We start from the raw sequence: 19,303 nt of genomic DNA, 5'->3' as shown, positions 1-19,303 counted from the left end.
ACGTTTTCAACGCTGATGAGAGCAGTATTTTTTACCTTATGCAGCCCGAGCAAACCCTTGCATTTAATTAAGGGTGACAGCTGTCATGGTGGCAAGCGTAGTAAAGAGCGTGTGACGGCACTATTCTGTGCTAACGAGGACGGTTCCAAGAGGCTGCCCGTGCTCATTGTTGGAAAGTTTGCAAAGCCACGGTGCTTTAAGAACTTGAAGATGCTGCCGTGCAGCTACAACTTCAACAAAAGGGTGTGGATGCCGTCTTCGCTTTTAACAATATTTTGCAGCAGCTGGATAACAAAATATGTGCTAAGGCGAGTAAAATATTGCTTTTCGTGGACAACGTACCGTGCAACCCACCTGATACGTCCAGCCTGAGGAACATAAAGGTTGTTTTTTTTCCGCCCAACTGCACAAACCGGCTGCAGCCACTGGATGCCGGCATCATTAAGTGCGTCAAGCAAGGGTACCGGAAGCGGTTAGTGCAGCGTTGGCTGGCGGCTATGGAGTGCAGCGAGTCGGAAAAAAATAGCACTGTGCTCGACGCCATAAATTTTATTGCTAGTTCGTGAAACGCAGTGTCGCGAAGCACAATCGCTAACTCGTTCAAGCACTGTGGCTTTAAGCAAGAGACTGCCTCCTCTGCTGGGGACACAACAACCTCGATGCCGCTCGAGGCTGATGCAGGCTTCGCCAACGACTATTTCGAGGGTTTAAACCTCACCACGACCTTCGCCGAGTACGTGGAGGTCGACGTCAATGTTGCTATCTGCGGCAAGGTGTCGCTGGATGACGCCATCCTGACAGCGCTGCGACATTCGACGAGGACGAGGACGCCCGTGCCTGTGCCTACCACGTACGCCGAGGTGCTACGGCACATAGACGGCATCCGGAACTTCATCTCTTCACGCGACGCCACAACGGACCTCCTTTTGGACGTTGCTTAAATCGAGCGAAAGCTCTTGGTTCACAGATCAAACAAGGTCCAAAAGAAACTTACCGACTTTTTTAAAGTTAGCGCCAGCTGGCGAGAATCGCGGCAGTGCGCAGTGGAGTGCTGTAAAGGTTTGTTTGAATAAAGCATGATTGGCACCTGTACTGCAGCGTTAATTCATATCGCGTTTACTTTTTTGGTAATTTGGGTTTCCAAGCCCTGCAGAGTATGTTAGTAGTCTACATTGAAGTTTCTCGTTAATCCATCGTGCGAAATTAGTATTTTTATAAGTATAATTTATGTTCGGATTTTACTATGCTTTTTCGTGTTCCCGAAAAAGTTGTATAATCAGGGTTCCACTGTATTTACGAACCAGTTTCGGTTTCGGTACCAGAAGGTGTATGCATGACACACTGGCTCTGACAGCAAAGGATTGGGAAGCTTTCACAACCCTCCTGGACTTTCCTGACCATGGCTGCTGGGTGCTGCTGCTGTCTTGCCAAATACATTTAAAAAGAATTATGTGCCCGACGGTGGGGTTCTAACCTCGGCCCCCAGCACAGAAGCCCTATGCTAATGGTTAGCCATTAGACCACAATCGCACATGCATACATCTGTCATGCCAATGCCAACTAGCTCTTTGAGGTGATCGCTGCCTGTATCATTATTGCCTAGCACAAGAGCACATGTGGGCGTGCCAGTTTTCTTTACGCCAGCGATGCAAGAATGAAATAGGCAGATTTATAGCGCTTGATTAACAACCTCATGAAAGCATCACTTCACATAGATTCCAAGATGTGCGTTAGATCTGTAGCGTTTTTTCTTTTCTCTCTGTTTCTTTTAATAAAAGTGACTTTTTTTTTATCAACATTTCTATTTGGCCTGTTTCGGGAACTTGTGTAATAATACACTTCAGTCACATGAGTCACTTTCGATTGCAATCGGTTGGCTCCTTTGTGCAAGCTGCAGAAAATAGACAATCGCAATGGAAAAATTTGATTTCTGTTGGACTTTATTGTGATCAAACATACGTTGGGTGATAGGGTATTAATAAACTTGTTCAAAGTAAATGGCTAGCATGTGACATCCTGCTCTGCCACATGAGGGTGGTGCAGGTGTCACAGCCTCTTTTTTGTATGCATTTTCTTTTTTTGCAATCTTGCACCATTCCATCTTTCAAAACCTTTGAAACTTCTGAACACAGCTTCTTTTTCGCAAAACTTAATGCAACAGTCTTAAATACCTTGAATCAGTCCAAATTCATAAACATAAAAAAAAAGTTCAGGAGAGTTGGGAAGTATGTAACAATGTCAATAGAGCAGTGGCAAGGGCAGAAAATTTTGTTTGGAATACAGTGGGAATTCTATTTTAGCGTATTGCAGAAAATAGCATGAGCATTATTGTCCAATCACTGACTTTACCCGTAATTATGATATAATGAGTTACTTTTGTGTGTGTTACAGTTGCAGTTTTCTCTGTGAAGATCCTTGCTGAGGTCATTGGATCTTGATAAACCAATATGACAATATCTGGAGTTAAGCTTGGTAGTGAAAGATTCAACTTTCGTTGAGTAATTGCTAACAGCATCTTTATGATGCAGTGTGCACTGTGAATCATCAGCTTTCAACCTTGACTTTGCCTGCACAGACATTTCTCTCACACCTGTCCTGGAAGGTTTTGTCATCTTGAGGAAGAATGAAAACTATGCAGCATGAAATGACTTGTGCTTACTAACTTAATAAAAAAAAGTTTTGAACTGCAGATGTATCATGGCTCAAGTTACTGCATCCAGTATGAAGACAAGCTAATGTTTTGCTTTATTTATAGGTTTGATTTTTTTATTGGAAATAATAAAAAAAAGGTGACCCAAAGTATGGAAATGACCTGACCTGCAGGCTTGCATTTGTGATTACCAAGACCTAATGAAATAATGCACAGCAAAGGTATAAATACTGAAAGCATTTGGCCTGCCCCATCTTTAAGCTTCTTTGCCGTTACTTATCGCAGTCAAGCTCCGGTGCCAGTGCAGAGTCTCCACATCCAATTTCAGTGGTGTTAATCTTTAGGCTTGGATGTTGGTTGTCTGTGCGATACCCAGCAGGATTGGTTGTCAGCCACCTCCAGAAATCCTCACCTACAGAGGAATAAATGTTATGAACAGATCATTATGGGAGACTTAGTAGCATTCTTACTGGAAATAGGCAGGAACAGTAATAGAAGAAAGCAAATAAGAAGCCCAGCTTTGAAGTTGCACAATCAACATTGTTTATGCTCTGTAACTGCTCTAGTACTGTACCACTACACTATGTTAAAGCTTGAGTTGTGGGAGTTGCACATACACATGCGCTCAATGCCATGTTGTGCTTTCCAGTGCAGTTCCTTTTCCGCAAGGCTACAGTCACCCCAGATTGCTGGTATATCGCCAAGACGGCGGTCGTGGATCTTGTAGGGAATCTGTGTGGGAATAGTGCACAAAACCACAACTGTACAGTTCTGAACTGTTTGTACTCACACTGTTGGTGTCTCTTGGAAACTTTAGTCTTACCTTCTTTCCTGTAACCTTTTCAAAGGCATCAATCAGCTGTAGCACAGTGTACCCTTTGCCAGTGCCAAGGTTGTAAACCTATAAATGAAAGGTCACAGTAATCTGCAATGTCATGTCCATTTGTGATATTAATCAATACAAGGTTTGTCTGACGATATCCTGCCCTAGACAATTTTTTATTATTTTTTCTGAAGATGTCTTCATAATTGTTGGCACCTTCAGACCTCCCACTATTCTTTCAGTCCTGTCCTATAATTGCTGTTAGTTGCTTCAGGAATCTACAGAAGTCATGACCTCCACACCCGAGTGCCATACCTTGTATCTGGGATTCTGCTCCAACCTCTCCAAGGCCGCAACATGTCCAGTAGCGAGGTCCATGACATGTATAAAATCTCGCACACCTGCATATCAACAATGGTTGGTGGAACATGCAATGTCTGACTGAAGCCCATCTTCTCACTGACTTGTTCCATCTTCAGTGTCGTAGTCACCGCCAAGGACAACTAGCTCTGTTCGCTTTCCAAGTGCCACCTCCCCAATGACTGGCATCAAGTTGGTGAAAGCTCTGATTGGGTCTTCGCCAATCTTTCCTGATGGGTGAGCACCAAGAGGGTTGAAGTAACGCAAAGCGATGATGTTCCATTGCTGCATAAAGATAGATAGTTGTGTTAGATTAGATGTTGCTGCATTCAAATGAAAGCATGACTTTTTTATATATCTTTTCACCAATTGTAGCACTAAGAATCCTCACACCTCTGTAACAACCTGTTTTCTCTCTAAAGGGAGAGGGGTTATAAGCAAAATATGTGACGTGTGGCACAACCAGGAGAGCCAGGCAGATCATTTGAATATTTTACTCTGATTTGGTGTTCTCTTGTGTAAATTGAAATGTCTTCGCTGTTTACCAGCAATGGGATGCACAAAAAGTTGCACGAGATTATTTATGCTTTCTGTACTGCATACAGTGAGAAATAAATTATTGCAGCTTCATGGCTCTGCAGGGATGGAAAATATATATTTAACCTTGATTTATTAACTTGCACAGCACAGGAACTTGGCTCACCTTCTCAGCTTTACAGATGTCTTCAAGCATTTGTTCAATGGCATACTTTGTTCTGCCATACACATTTGTCACATTACCAATAGGGTGTGCCTCATCGATAGGCAGGTACTGTGGGTTGCCATATACCACGCAAGAACTGCTGAACACCATGCTGTAGACACCATGCTCCTTCATGACCTGAAAAAATAATGTGACAGCGCTATCAATCAACTGCAAATGCTTGCAGCTGCCCTTTGACATCATTCCACAAGTTTTGAAGTTCTGAAGCATGAAGTGCGGGAGTATTGCACACTTCATTGAGCTAACAAAAATGCTTCTATGTACTTGAAGAAATGAGCTTATAAGGGCTTGTGCCGAGCTCGGTCATGCCACCAATACAAGTACAGCTCTGCAAGGACCATGCTACTCTTCACCCAATTGATTGAATTTTCTATTGGTGTATGGATCTCCCTATGGGTGTTTTGCAGTCTTCCATGTGTTTGCAGCCACAGGTGTAAAGAGGTAGTGCCCATGCTTCCTGATACACTGGCTGGATCGTCAGTAATGGTTGTAAAGTGCCAGCAAGGTAGAACGCAACAGTATTGTGTGTGTGCCTTACAAAGATAACAGCAAAGCTTATGCAAAGAATGGCAGCAACTACTCGTAAAGCAGGGAATTTGTCTCCCTTGCGACTATGAATTGTCTGTGCCAATTTCTGTGCTAACAAGATGGACCTCTTCATGCGCCAAGCAGCTGTGAGGCAGGAAGCTGGGTCCTTGTATTGGCAAGTTCTTCAAGAGAACTAACAATTTAAGTCCTTTCATTTTCAGTTTTATGTGAACAGCATTATTATTATTATTGTTGTCACAGTAGTAATTATATGGACACTCGAGGTGCTGTTGTCGCCAGCACTGTGGTGCCCACACTGATGTAGTGGAACAGACAATGAACTTCAAGCTACAAACGCCGATGGTTTTTCTTCAGTCTACTCTCGGGTGCCATTGAGATGCAACACCTGTAACACTACTGCCAGCGTTCCTCACCGGACAGGCGTTTTCACATGCCTGGTACCTGCCAGGGCCCTGTTCTTGCTGTGCAGCAGCAGCTGTCTCGCTTGCTGCACGACTTGAACTTTACACCCGCTGCAGATTACATGCACGATAGCCTGGCACGCAGGCAACTTATGTACTCAGCTGCACCATGCGCAGCCACAGCCTGGCTGCAGGAGACGCACATTCACATGCATTCACACGTCCCCCACTTTGCATGCACATGACCACATGACTTCCAACATTAGGCACATGGGAATACGGCATTCATCAAGCCACCATCCTCCTCAGCCCACCTTCGCACCCACGGCATATTGTACATGTAGCGAGATCTTGTCACACTTGGACTTGATACGGAACATCACGGCGAAGGCAAAAAATTCACCTGCAATGTCCGTATAATTGCTCTCAAAGTTAAATTTGCATTGCCTGACACTGCATAAAACTGTGTTTCATGTCGTTGTGTGGGCATGTGCTGAATTACAGCAGGGACAAAATAACGAGTTCCAATAACACTTTATGCTGCAGTCTGACAGGGTTGAATGTAGCAGGAATATTCCTAGGGCACGTCAAATGATACATCTGCGCTTTCTGCAGCAGGTTGGCGTCGATGGCGTGCAGTCAGTTTCTGTGCTTTGCTTTGTACTAGTGATATGTGCCACAGTATGTGCTAAGTTGCTGTATCATCTACACATGCACACAGGCTCTTACCTCAAGCAGGTTAATGGTGCTAACGATGTTGTTCTTGTAGTAAAAGAGTGGCTTCTGCATGGACTCGCCCACAGCCTTCATGGCGGCAAAATGGATGACGAAGTCAATCTTGTGCTGTGGAAATTAAGTGTGAATAAAACCATGGGGCGATGCTTCCGACGGCGTTCTGAGCAGAGCTGTGAACTCAGAAAATTTATGCTGAAGACAATGATATCCATGTGCTCAATACACTTTTTATGTCTTGGACATCAAAATGCATTACAAAAGTAAATAACACACGTTTATAGGTATAAGTGGAGGCTCTTTGTTCACTACATGCACTTGTGCATTAACAAGAGCAGCCCAAGGTCTTCACTGCACATAGGTTAGCTCGGGCATAAGTTATACAGGTGTTCATCAAACTGATAGTACCACTCTATTGCTGTGGTTAAACACTTTAGTTAGCCTTAAAGTTTTGAAGCTCCTGCAGTACAGTGGTTAAACAAACTCTCAGTACATTTTTATTTCTTCAATATATTTTCAAACACCCTGTTCTGAAATAAATTCAATAGTATTGCTACAAGGCGCTGTCAGCGATGAAGAGAGAGAAGGCGACAACGCTCGGTGATGTTTGCGTGGTTCAGTCGCCATGCTGAGTGACATCTGAAGCATCCTTCTGTATATAACCTGTAAATATATTATACGTCTCTTCCTCTCTTAACAATATTTTTGGGCTCTTTTGTTGCATATACACTTGTTTGATCCAGTAAATGCAATCTGTATATTTGGGTCATTATTAACCATTTTGCTCAGTAGCAAAATGGTTAAGAGATGCATCTATCCAGTTTGATTCACCCTCCCTCCCCTTCCACTCTGTCGCTTCACAGCCAATGCCGTAGTTATGATATCCTCTCAGCTAGCTTTACTGTTCACGAACTCAACACTGACCTATACACTAGCACTGATCTTCCAACACAGGCTCGGTGCAAATTCACAATTTTTTGTAGTTTTTATACTTGTGAAGTGTCACATTTAGTCACAAAAAATATCATTCTTCCTCGTGTTCATTTCTTTTGTTTCACAGTGTGTCTAGTGCATGCTTCCACAATTGCATTGCAATGGAAGGGCGTTCAACATGAAAGATGCGCGCTTTGAAACGACGATGAGGAACAAACATATACCTAGGAAGGTGTCGAATGCATCAAGAATGGCTGCTTTCATTGACATCTCTTTTCATAAAAATACTGTGATCAGGTTAGTTGACCAAACACTCGATCATCACTTTTGTGCAGTGTATACTATTTAGGAGGTATTGATACAACTGTGAAGCCACTTTTGGGTTTGGTACTTCATACCTTATCAAATATCTTTGCCAAGGACGCTTTCTCAAGGAGGTCGCACTGGTAAAACGTCATTGTTCTTCCTGTCAGCTCTTGTGCCCGCTCCAGGCTGGCTGCTTGTCCATTTTCGCCTGCATTTACGACACGTCTCAATGATAGTGCAGCAGGGAAGTTATGGAAGCATCAGCAAATTACGTAAAAAGTAGACTTCATCGTTATGGTGCTGTTGGGCTGGTGCACATGTTACATTCTTCCAATCCTTTTCCAGTCTTTTGCCGCACTTTCCCATAGTATGTTACACGCCATTACAGGAAGAGCTGACCGACTGGCCAGTCAGTCAGCAGAATTGGTTGACTGTAAATAATAATAATATTATTATTGATATTATTATTATCATTATTATTTGCATACATCAGAACAGAATAACCGTGGGCGGTGTGCAAGGCTGTGTAGAAAGGTGAAAACCCGTACGCAGGTGCGTGCAGGTTTTCACTACATTTACAGTAGACTATAATAGCTAAAAGAAAAATTAAAGAAAAAAGGGGGGTGGATGGGGGTGAATATTCGAATACACTCGCACGACACATGTAAATCATTGGGAACATGAGGGACCATGCACCTCTCAGGGGAGAGTCCACATATTAGGATGGATGGGAGGTGTCCAAGTTACGGAAGCGGTAGGTGCCGAGCAAAGAGGTGGCGTTGCAAAGGTGCAGTGCAGCACAACCATCTCCAGACGTTCCTGAGGCAGGGGTGAACGTAAGCTAAGAGGGGCAATTAGGAGATCGTCAATCCCTGCCAGAATAGGTGACGATACTCACCTATTCTCGTAAACAAACCACCAAAAGAAGAATGAATGAAGAAAACGTGACATGAATAAGACAAACCGAGGGTCCAGGAAGAAAAATGTAAGATCGGACGATCGGAACGAAGAAAAAAGAATCCGAGGATGCTTAAGCAGTTCTTGTGAGTTGTGAATTAATGTCCTGTTGAACGCCGCTGAGCAGTCCTTCACGTTATGAACTCACGGGCAGGCGAGCGCATTGAGATACTTCGCTGGCGCCTCCTTGACAGCACAAGGCCGGTGCACTTCGACTGGCGTGTATTGATTTGGCCTCACGGAGACACAGTTAGAACGCAGACAAGAGCTTGCGCGGACAAGGAACGCTCAGATAACACAGACTTCCAAAGCAGACTTAGACCACACCATGTGGGGGTGCCCTAAGCACCCCCTTCCCCCTTTCCTCAAGCAATTAATATCTAGTGAGGAGCATTGGGAGGCTGCCTTGCGCAGCTCGAGGCCCGAGCGTCAGGAGGAGGCCTACTTCAAGTAGTTCCCCCCCTCACCCTCTATCCGTTGCCCCCTTCCCTTTAATGAAATATAAAGTATGTCATCATCATATCATCAGGCTTCCGAGAGCGAGGGTGACATGGCGTCGCGGCAGTGCCCTCCCCTCACATGACACCTAGCCGCGGCAGCAGGTGTTCCCTTTCGTCCGCTTTGCTCCGTCGGCGCGCTCGTGACGTGGCGTCGCAGCCAGTGGGAATTAACGTTAACGACAACGAATTAACGTTGTCGTTAACGACAACGTTAAGAGCTCCGTGTCGCAGAAATCCCGGTGTCGGCGGAGTTCGTGAGTGAAAATTTCTCTATATATTTAGGTATATGTACATACAACGCCTCGATTATGACATGCGGTATGTGCGGGTTATATTGCCACACCATTCTATCACTAACGTTGGTCATACCTTGTAAAACACCGACAGCACATGGATTTTATGTTAAATCTTCTCAGACTTGCATATTCGAAACAACAGAAACCTGAAAATTATTTTTTTTCCTTAGCACGGCTGTGCAGTAACTCCGGGATCGGCCCACATACGAGGCTGAGTTTCTACCAGAATTCTCGTCTTCGTGCATAGCGTTCGCCGCCAGCGTTTCCCGGTAGACATTATGGTTTCATAAGCTGCAGTTGCCGGCAAGCGTGCGAAGCCGTCGGGGATCTTTGGATTCTATCGCATTTCCAGAAAAAAAGAGTGAACATCTATACATAATGGTTTTCAACCCTCCGAATTCGAATATCGTATCGAAATTGAGCGAAAGATAGCGCAAATATATTTTATTTCGACGAAAAGTGCAGCAGCGGGCACGCCCAGCTCGCGCGTCTCGTTACCGCCTGTGATTGGTCGGGCGCCTCGTGACGTCAACACTAGTAACCGACCGCTGCCGCTACACATGAAGCGCGGTGCCAGGTAGTTTGGTGCTGTTTTTCTGGGACGGTAATGGCAAATTTAAAGAGACTGCGTTTTTCTGAGGAGTTCGGCGTTACTCCCTGCATGTACGAGCCGATTGCGTAGAGCCGGCCTCTCGAAGAAGCAAACGATGCTGGTGCGAGCAGTGCTTTCGACGCGAACGAAAGCAAAGTCTTGGGATCTCCTCGTGTTGGAAATGTTCTTTGGTGAGTATGTTTTTTGCAAAGCGATCTAGTAATCTCGCCGATCTTTCGCCGATCTAGTGAGCTCGTTTCCGGTCAAACAACTGTAGTGTTGTGTTCCTGCATGCCTCCTCGTGGAACGTAAGCGGGGATGCGATCGTCGGCATTTGTGCGCTGTCCAAAGCTGTCTGCAATCTACAAAGACGGTTTAAACGCGTGAAAAGCTTCCTGGTTCATGCAGTATGTGTAGTGACCATCTGTTGACTACCACGTTGACTACCACTCACGTTGATTACCACTCACGTTGACTACCACGCACGTTGACTACCACTCTACATACACGCAGACGCACCAACAAAGGAATGCAGGGTCGATCGAAGCAGATTACGATGGCACGCACGCAGAAACAAGCGCGGTCAGGCACGGTCGCGGACGCTGCGAAGGAACGAAACACTAGAGTCGACGTCACAACACCGCGGTTTCCGGTCTCCGCTCGCATCGTCAGCGTCAGCAGCAGCGCGCGGCATTCGACGGGGGGCGGAGCTACAGCGCTATTTCAACCGACGATTACGTCGCTCCTTATTGAAAAAAAAAAAAAACCAACTTTTACCTACATGGTTTATAAGGTTCCCGCATCCGTATATGAGCGTCTTATTGAATTCGACAGACTCTTCAGCTTCCCTTTAAGCGGTCTCCTTTTTTTTTTTTTTTTGCTTGTCCAGACGACAGACGCCGGCTTTTCGCTCAATGGGCCATTTAATGCTTTCAGATGAATAATGCAAGAATGTCGTGCAATTATGCACCAACGACTGCTTCAATTTCCTGGGATATATTCGTCCAGTTCTGAACGCTTTGTAGTATGATTATATTACGCGAGAGCACAGATATGCCAGAATAGGCGCCATGGACCAACACGGCGCCGTGTGTTCTAACTACCCACCCTGGCCTACCCTGGGAGAAGAGACGCAGCATCCTTCTGCACGACTTTCTCGATGTCTGCAAGCTGTTAGTAAAATCGGAAATTTTGCATCAAGATTATCAACTGGCGCACTCTTATATCAGTTTGTACCCTTTGGGGCTTATCTTGTCCCACAGCGAAAATCGTCATCAGCCTTGCTTGCGTTCCCTTTCTTGAAAATTCTGCCCTCGGTACTTTCTTGTCAATAATGCAAGGTCACGTTTATAACGCACATGCCGTTCGTGATCTGTATACTGGGCGCGCAGCGTTAAAGGAAAGGCGCGCAAGATGACGATTATCGTTGTTGGACAAGATAAGCTCCCCACAGGTTACAAACTAAGATTCTTATGCCATCTTCGACTGGTCCTTTCTGAGCGCTCTGGAGCGCTCTCGCGAGCGGCGTTGTCTTCGGCTGGTTGAAAGAGGGTGCGCGCCACGCATTCGGCTGGTTCTTCTCGGTTGCTATCCTCCATCTTCGAGCGTTCTGAGGCGCTCCGACAGCTCCGAGCCCTGTCGTCGGAGCAGTCTTCGAGATTGAAACGTCATCACAGCGCCGCGTCGCTGCTGTTGGCGACGGCCCACCGTAACCTAGGACACCTAGGCCACTGCATGCTGGCGTCCGCCGGTTTATAGACGAAACATCGGACGTTGGCAGTAATCACGTCGTTTCGCATCTGCCATTTCCTCCTCCGAGAGCGAGTCGCACGTTCGGCTTGCGCGATTGTCCTCTACCTCTGAGCTCGGGGAACGCCGGATCTGCCCGACTCTGCTTCGGGGGATGGAGGCTACCAGTCGTAGATACCATTAGAGTGCGTTCTTAGCCCAGGACGGCGAAGACGCATTTCGATGCGAGGAAAGTCCCAAGAAGTAGCGGAACCGAACAAAATAATCTATATTTACAATGCTGTTTTTGATTACCCTAACCTTCTTGACGAGCCAAACTTATCAAGCATTCGCAGCAGGTTCAGCAGGGCGTCGCGAAGCAGTTTGCGCCGAATTAAGTTCACGATTGTTTTGGTCAAGTTCGGCAAGACAGCAACAGCACTATGCCGTCCTCCAGCTTGGATTTTCTGCAGAGGCGTCGATTAGTCAGTATCGGGACTGAACCGCTCGTTTCAACGGGAGAATGCGTCCTAACGGACAAGTGACTAGCCATTTGGAACAGTCATTCCTGCTCACATGCGAATATATCCATGCAGGCAGATATCTGCCGAATGCCTACCTTTGAATATTTTCTGCCTCCATGCTGTGACGTGAAAATGCCCTTTTTCTCTCTCTCTTTTGCCGTTTTTGTTATTTCAGAGCCAGCGCTTAAGCATAGCGATGTGCTCTCGCAAGTCTGCTGGTGCTGTGACGCGTCTGGACGAAAGGGCCAACGGAGCTGACAGCCGGCTGAACACGGTGACGACAGCTGAGCACATGGCAGTTTTTCAACTGGAATATCATCAAAAAGAGCCCCTTTCTCCCGATAAATCTACCGCTGCTTCCTGCTGCCCCTCCGCGTTTCGGTGAAGAATTCAAGTGGGAATAAGCATCTACACCGCTCTTTCCATTCCGACAAGTGTTAGCAAGAAGCCCGGGCAAATGCTTTTGAAATTCTGAAAGACGAAAGGTACGACGTTCTCTTTTTTTTTTTTATATGCATGCTCTTTTCGAGACTTTTGTTAACGAACGCGACACACCATTGGGATTCCGCATTAAGAGTGAAAGCATATGACCTAGGAAAAGGTTTACACACGTTTCCAGACAATGACGGAGACTTGTTTCCCTCCCTTTTTTTTTTTTTTGGCACGTATCTTCGTGCGCCGGGTACGTGATGCACAAATTAAGTGGGATCCGAAAGCTGCACCAAAATTCTATAAACGCTCGTTCATTTACTTGCAGTTCGTTACCTATATTTCAAATGATATCCTTTTCTACTTTTGTTGCGATAGCAAATTATAACCGTCGACACTCCAGGCGAATTGGCGACGTGATGTTTTCTGTGTGAGTGTGACATTGTTTAGACACGCAGAAGTCATTAAAATATATTTCACAGCGCCTGCCTTTTACCTTAAATCTTACAAGACCATTAAAAAATGACCACCCCTTCCCCTACAAGAAGGAAAATGGGGGGTAAGCGAAGCTTGTCCTGCGTGCACCTGACCTTCGTCACGGTTAAGTAAACTACAGCGAACGGTGCCAGATTGCTTCGCTCGGGACCTTCTTCTCGTTGCTGTTGGATTGCCTGGACTCGGGCGGCTCTAACGGCTGGATCGGCGCGCCGACGGCAATCCCTTTCACGGGCGAGTTCTCACCGCCGCTCGTCGAACGCTGCCCGTTCCTCGGGGGAACGGACAACGCGTGGCCGTCCCATCCGTTTCCCGAGACTGAACTGAACGGAAACGATCGAAGTCAGCACAGCGCGCGCGACACCCTTTCCTGCCCTTTCCCTCGTAGGCCGAAGCGAGACGACTCTGATTGGTTGCGCGCGTGGCCTGAGCGCGCGCCTATGCAGCTGGAATCCTTGCTAATGACTCACGCGCCGGCGCAGCTGTCAGCTCATCAAACCACCCTTTCCCGCAGCTGCTCTGCTGTGGGAGCAACTGGGTTTTTTTCTTTTTTTTGCGTGACCACGACAATGCCGCTTGTGATCCAATACAAGCTTCGCTTGAAAAATGCTAAATGATATTAGTGCTCACAATCGTAAAGTGACATAACTTCACTGGTGTCGCTCTTTACGGGCAGCGCAGTGGCGCCTCTGCTATGCCATTACAAAGCTTTTGACGGAGGCATAAATTTTGGCTCACCCAATTATGTAGCATATCCGCGTATGGTTGGAACACAGTCCGAGAAGTTCAACAGCAACGCTAAACCTTGCTATCGCTTGCTTCGCCCTTGAAGGCGAAACTGACTTTTTTTTTTTCTGCTCTCGTCTAAAGAACTGGCGTTCTCCTCTTGAGCACCAGGTCGCGGGTTCGGTACTCAGCCGCATTCAAATGGAGGCGAAATGCGAGAATGCTTGTGTACAGGCGGTCAAAATTAATCCGGAACCCTCTACTACTTCACGACGTGAAATACCGTCAATCTATGAATAATCTATCTGTATATAGACTATTGACAGATATTACCTTTGGTCGACCTTTGTGGTCCATGGGTCATAACAGGGTCGTAAGTCATCGGCTTGTACGCATGACGTTCTGTAGACCGTAATGACCCAATTTATACGTATCTACCATATTTACCCTCTACAGTGTTGCAAGGACGCTCATCTTAATTTAATTGGCTAGATGAAATGCAGTGGCCCTAAGGAACAGTGGCCAGACAATACTTATCGGAAGATCATAGCACCGTGAAAACAGGTAACATGCATTGAAATTGAAGTAAACGTATACGAAAAACAGTCAGCACATATAGCTATCATACAGCAGTCTTTATAGAAGATAACAGTAGTTTGTCTGGGATAATTTGCATGGATTCCCACTCTTTAGACCCTGTAAAAATTCGCCTTTCGCTGTTTCCGATGTGTCCCATAACTAAAATATGCAAGCGTTCTCACGACAGCGTGGTAGGATATGCGCGCTACGCGAAAATGCTAACCTACTGCACAGTTCAGGCATGCGGACTCGAACTCAGAAATTCCACATTTTCGCGTCCTGTAAGCTTTTGACGCCTATATTGTATATGTACCTGGGACAGCGTTTGCGAAGTTGTCGATTCCAATGACCCTGTAGCCGGCTCGCAGTAGCTCGATGACCGTGTGGCTGCCGATGAAACCAGCTGCGCCCGTCACGAACACTGTCTTGCCGCTCATCTTGTTCACACCTGCGAACCAAGACCCCGCGGCTCTGGAGTTTGGGGGCAGAAACTTGTAGTCTCTCTCTCTCTCTCTTCTGTCGCAAACACTTTTTTTTTTTTTCTTGCCTTCATTAGGACAGAGATGCGTCGCTTCGATTTGTCGTCGCGGTCTGCGCTAGGGCTCCGCGAGGTGCTACTTTCAGCCAATGAGCGTTTGCCTACGCAGCGTCTTGGAAAGTTCTGGGCAGTGCGGGACGACAAGTCGAAGAAACACCCTACGGCACGCTGGGAACGTGTCCTGTCGTGCATTTGACACTGTTTTGTGGCTTTTGCAATAGCATATTTGATTAGCTATGTGAATTTTCTAGAATTCCGTTGGCATCCGCGCGAAAGCAGCACAAACCTAAAAAGAAAATCCGTACGGCTTTCTCGGAAAGGAAGCTTCGAAGTTTTTCTCCTGGTCCTGGGATCGAAACCGCCGGCATCGCCGCCTTTCCTGCCTAGTCGGTCTATACCAAGTGAGTAAATCAGGAGGCTAGCTGATGGCAAGGCGAGGGCAAATCGATAATTCGGAGAGCAGCAACCCTCGGCAACAAAGGAAACCTCTGCGGGCTTCTTTTGTAGAATTGTGCTCCTTTCATGTGGCTGCCTCGACTTTCCCTTATATACGAAGACGCTTCGCGATAGAATTCCACCGATAGGACGGTTCTAGTCCCCTTACCCATTAGAGTTACAGTACATTCTCCTCTTTGAGCAGAGAGCATATAAAGGTACTGTACCTACCATAAGCGATTCATTATTGTACTCATGAAAATACCATATCTTCGCGCAGGGAATCTCGTCACAATGGAAATAAAAGTAACAAAAGTCGATCTGTTGCTGCTAGTTCACTGCAGCGATGGATACGTCTAAAGCTAATGGGAACGTCCTAGCTACGTCTTCTTGACGGCGACACTTATGAAATAGTATATACAGTTATGCTGCGTGGATTCATTGGAGAGCTCGTAATGTTGAGCTGAAATCTTCAAGCTCAACTGGAAATGAACCACACTATATGGTCAGTAATTTCGGTTGCTGGGAGTTCCAGCCTGGAGCGGAGTTGCACGTGTTCAAGCTGCTTGTTTGACCATTTAAGAACGCTTCATATCGAACTCGCGTTTTTGAGTAGTATCATATCAGAATAATATAATTAGAGGATCAAGGATCAATAAAAAGGAACACTAAATCAATTTGGGCTGATAAGGTGTCCTTTCAAAACCTCATTTTCGTTAAGTTCATGGTAAGAGATTGAATATTCTATATATTGAATTTCGCTCCGAAATCTGAACGCCGGTACGTCAGTTTGACGTCACGGTTTTCAAAGTGTCTTCGCGTGCTTCGGTTCGTTGTGGCTGATTGGTTCTAGTACTGGCTAGGCTATAAGTTCAGTATTTGGCTACTGTGTAGTCGGAATACAGCGTAGTCCGTCGATCTTTATTTATAAGAGATTCACGAGGCCGGAGCAGCAGACGCGCTCAAAATCTATGACGTCACAGAGAGCTGGTGAGGGAACTTCCAAGACAGCGTCGCCGCGTCTTTCGTTTTTTTTTTTTTTTTTTCTGGCTTACACTGGGCGTTTCTTGGGGGCGTAGACCTTGACCAATTTTTAAAAATCACCTGTGGCAGATAGCACAACTCTAATCATTGAGCTGGATTGCTCGAGGAGACGGATATTATTTGCACGAGAAATCGAAATGCATAATTGACTTATTAACAAATTCATTAATCAAGATTTTAACTGATTACCTTACGGCACATATTTCAATTTACAAATTGCAGCCGGGGAGCTCTCAAGGCGGATCCACTCGGAACGAATTCTAGGGATGACACCGGTTTCAAGAAATGAATTCCCGAACTTTGCGACAAAATATGTTGGCGGTCCAGTTACTATCGTGTTTTGTGCATAAAACGGCATTTTTACTGCAGGTTTGAGGCGCATATCACGAAAATGGTGGCATCTACAGAAATATTTTTTGATGGATATGCCTTGCAGTCTCACCGGCTATAACTTGTAAATTGCGATGTGTGCCGTAATTAGTTAAAAAGTAAATGCCTTCCCAGAAACACCCCGTATATAGCAAGACTCCTCTTCTCATACGGTAAGAGTGGCTTTTTCGACTATGTAGAAGGGTAATTAATTTTTCACTTGTACAGCTCCAACTTGTTTTACTCTTTTGTGACCTTTAAATAGTGGAATGGGCTTCACCACGCTACGCGACTCTGGGATTTTGCTTTGTGGCCTTCGCTCCGAAGTGTTCGCGACTGGGGATTTTAATAACGCGCTTGGCGCAGAAAGAATATTAGGAATTTTCGGTGCAAGACGAGAACATCATCCAGTTCTCTCCAAGTGCAGCTATTTTACGTCATAATTCCCTCCATTTCCATACTTCTCTTTCCGCCCATTGGAATCCACTCCATTTTTGTCCACCTGTTGAACGCTCTATGCTGCGCACGTCTTGAAAGTATGCAAACAAGCACTGTGACGGAAATAACACGTAGTCGTTATAAATGCACAACTCCGTAGTTCCGGAAGAGCTCGCTGTAGACTGGATGCAATCACCCTCGACATACGCGTTCGTTTATTCTTTTTGGAGAGAAATGGACAAGCAGCTGGCAATCCGTGCGTCTTTGCTCTGGTCGCGCGCTGCACTTGCAAATTGGCGCCTGACTGGCATGAGAACGAGTCTTGCCTCTTGCGCAGAGCGGCCTGCTGGAACATGGAATTCAGAAGGCGGGTGACCGATAAGAACTCACCAGGAAGAGAATATACTGATAGCTTTCTAATGCAAGAAAGGATAAAAACAAAACGCTATGCGTGCCTACCGCTCGATGCAGTGACAAATAAAGGTTTCCGGGCATCGTTTCAAGTACAGTTAATGCTTGCCTCGTTAAACGGTCATGTCTATCTTATTACCTATTGTGGAGGCAGCCTGCAGGCTAATCTACCGGCCAGATAAGTGATTTGTTAACGATCTTGTTCACACCCAAAGAACACTTAGCGATTCGAGAGAGAGAAGACGTGATTGACCAGCGCGTTGGTACCAGCAGTGCCGTAACAAGGAATTGTTTTCGGAAGAGGGACGTGCCCGGTGTGCCCTCCCCCTCTCTGGCTATGCCGCTGCGTACCAGCAAATCGTAAACTGTAAGTAACAGTGAAGTCGTACAGCTTTGCGAAGTCGGCAAGTGGTCAGCTGTAACGTCTGGAATGCTGCACGGATTTAGTGTGCAAAAGTTGGTGTGGATCTGAGCAGCGCTGCTCTGAACAAGCCTTATGCAGCAGACATTGCATTGACGAAAGACTGTTTTGCGTTAAATGTGTAATCCGTGAGGTAACACCAGATGCATATAGATTGGTATTAAAGTTCGATGGTGTGAACGTGGGCGTAACCATGGAGAAGAGGGGTCGGCGCGCTGTGGCTCAGCAATTCCTTGTATCTTGCACCTAAATTGTGTTTACCCCTGCCTATATTTACATAGCATTTCTGCATTTCATCACACCGTGATTCCCACCTTAGCAGTCATATTTGCAGTCCTACACAAAGTGTTCAGAATGCACTGGCAGGCGACAGTGCTGGATGAGAACGTGTTCAAGCTTCGTAGTTCTGGCGCCGCGATCAAGCATAGTGCATCTCAGTGAAACCGTATATCGCCTTTCGGTAGGTGTATCGACGGCTATCTGCATTCACTTGGCTTTAAGGTAGCTTGTAATCCACGCGCCACTTGCCGCACTATGAGGGACGTCACAGACTTGCAAACCTAATACGAATGAGTCAGTTACCAGGAACAGTGCAGCACATTACGAATTATGGGCGCAATGCCATGCCTCGATCGGAGAGACAAGAAAAATATGTATACAAGTCGAGGTCAACTTCGAAGAAAGGGACCCACCGTTGGCAATGCTGCTGAGGACCGGGACGTTTTACCCGCCGTGCTTGATCTCACTTGGAGCGAGATAGATGTGGTTCCGTTCGCAGCAAAGTTACGGCTGGAGATGCACGTGCCTGGATTATCCAGCAATGTTGGTTCTGCTGCAGTCTGATTGCCACGACAGCGTCGATCCAATCCAGGCGGTGTGGCGTGCACGCGCAAGTTTCTGTGACTCCAACGACGAGCACTGCGTTCGCGAGAGGCGTGCCAAAGCGACCAAAGTCAACTTCCTTTTTCTCTCTCCGACTCGCAACTGGCCGAGTTGGCCTCTGGCGTCTCGCTTCGCCACGAGGGGCGAGAGGGCAACCGGAGGCAAGGGAGACGCTATGACGTCGCCTTGTCTGGTCTAGCCACTTTTATTACGCTTTATTTCTCGCTTTTTCTCTTCATCCGGATTTGATAGTTGCTCGCTCTTGCGTGGTGGTGCTGCGTCGCCAGCAAGGCTGGGTGGTTGGTGCAAGGAGGTCCAGCTGTGTTTCGCGCTTGCGGCTGTTCTTCTTGCATATTTATTTCTCTCGTTTGCTTTGGCCATTTGCGAAAAAATAGAGCGCGGCAGGCCGTGCCGAGGTGCGC

General features: G+C 46.3%; 2 protein-coding genes across 4 annotated transcripts in view; one reads left to right on the top strand and one right to left on the bottom strand.

Annotated features, from left to right (window-relative positions):
* Window positions 1–2,689, top strand: part of Rpn1 (regulatory particle non-ATPase 1) — a 58,656-nt gene extending 55,967 nt beyond the window's left edge. Inside the window, exon 21 of the mRNA XM_050186068.3 lies at window positions 2,576–2,689. Within this exon, the coding sequence (XP_050042025.1) occupies window positions 2,576–2,643 (68 nt within the window). The 3' untranslated portion in view covers window positions 2,644–2,689. The remainder of the gene's footprint in view (window positions 1–2,575) is intronic.
* A 49-nt stretch (window positions 2,690–2,738) lies between these two features.
* On the bottom strand, window positions 2,739–19,003 carry LOC126539307 (UDP-glucose 4-epimerase-like). Of its 3 annotated transcripts, XM_050186072.3 has the most exons (10): window positions 18,692–19,003; window positions 14,657–14,791; window positions 7,610–7,725; window positions 6,276–6,389; window positions 4,537–4,713; window positions 3,938–4,118; window positions 3,789–3,874; window positions 3,474–3,551; window positions 3,268–3,382; window positions 2,739–3,062 (listed from the first exon to the last, which is right to left on the bottom strand). In XM_050186072.3, the coding sequence occupies exons 2-10, from the start codon at window positions 14,778–14,780 to the stop codon at window positions 2,923–2,925; spliced, it is 1,131 nt and encodes a 376-aa protein (XP_050042029.1). In that variant the 5' UTR covers window positions 14,781–14,791; window positions 18,692–19,003; the 3' UTR covers window positions 2,739–2,922. The 3 variants fall into 3 exon arrangements, with proteins under 3 accessions (XP_050042029.1, XP_054931450.1, XP_054931449.1); XM_055075475.2 differs by lacking the exons at window positions 14,657–14,791; window positions 18,692–19,003 and adding an exon at window positions 10,382–11,120; XM_055075474.1 differs by lacking the exons at window positions 14,657–14,791; window positions 18,692–19,003 and adding an exon at window positions 7,790–7,948.
* Window positions 19,004–19,303: the final 300 nt, after the last annotated feature.

Source organism: Dermacentor andersoni, chromosome 11, assembly GCF_023375885.2.
Source record: "Dermacentor andersoni chromosome 11, qqDerAnde1_hic_scaffold, whole genome shotgun sequence".
NCBI lineage: Eukaryota > Metazoa > Arthropoda > Arachnida > Ixodida > Ixodidae > Dermacentor > Dermacentor andersoni.
This window is presented reverse-complemented; position numbering and strand designations above follow the sequence as displayed.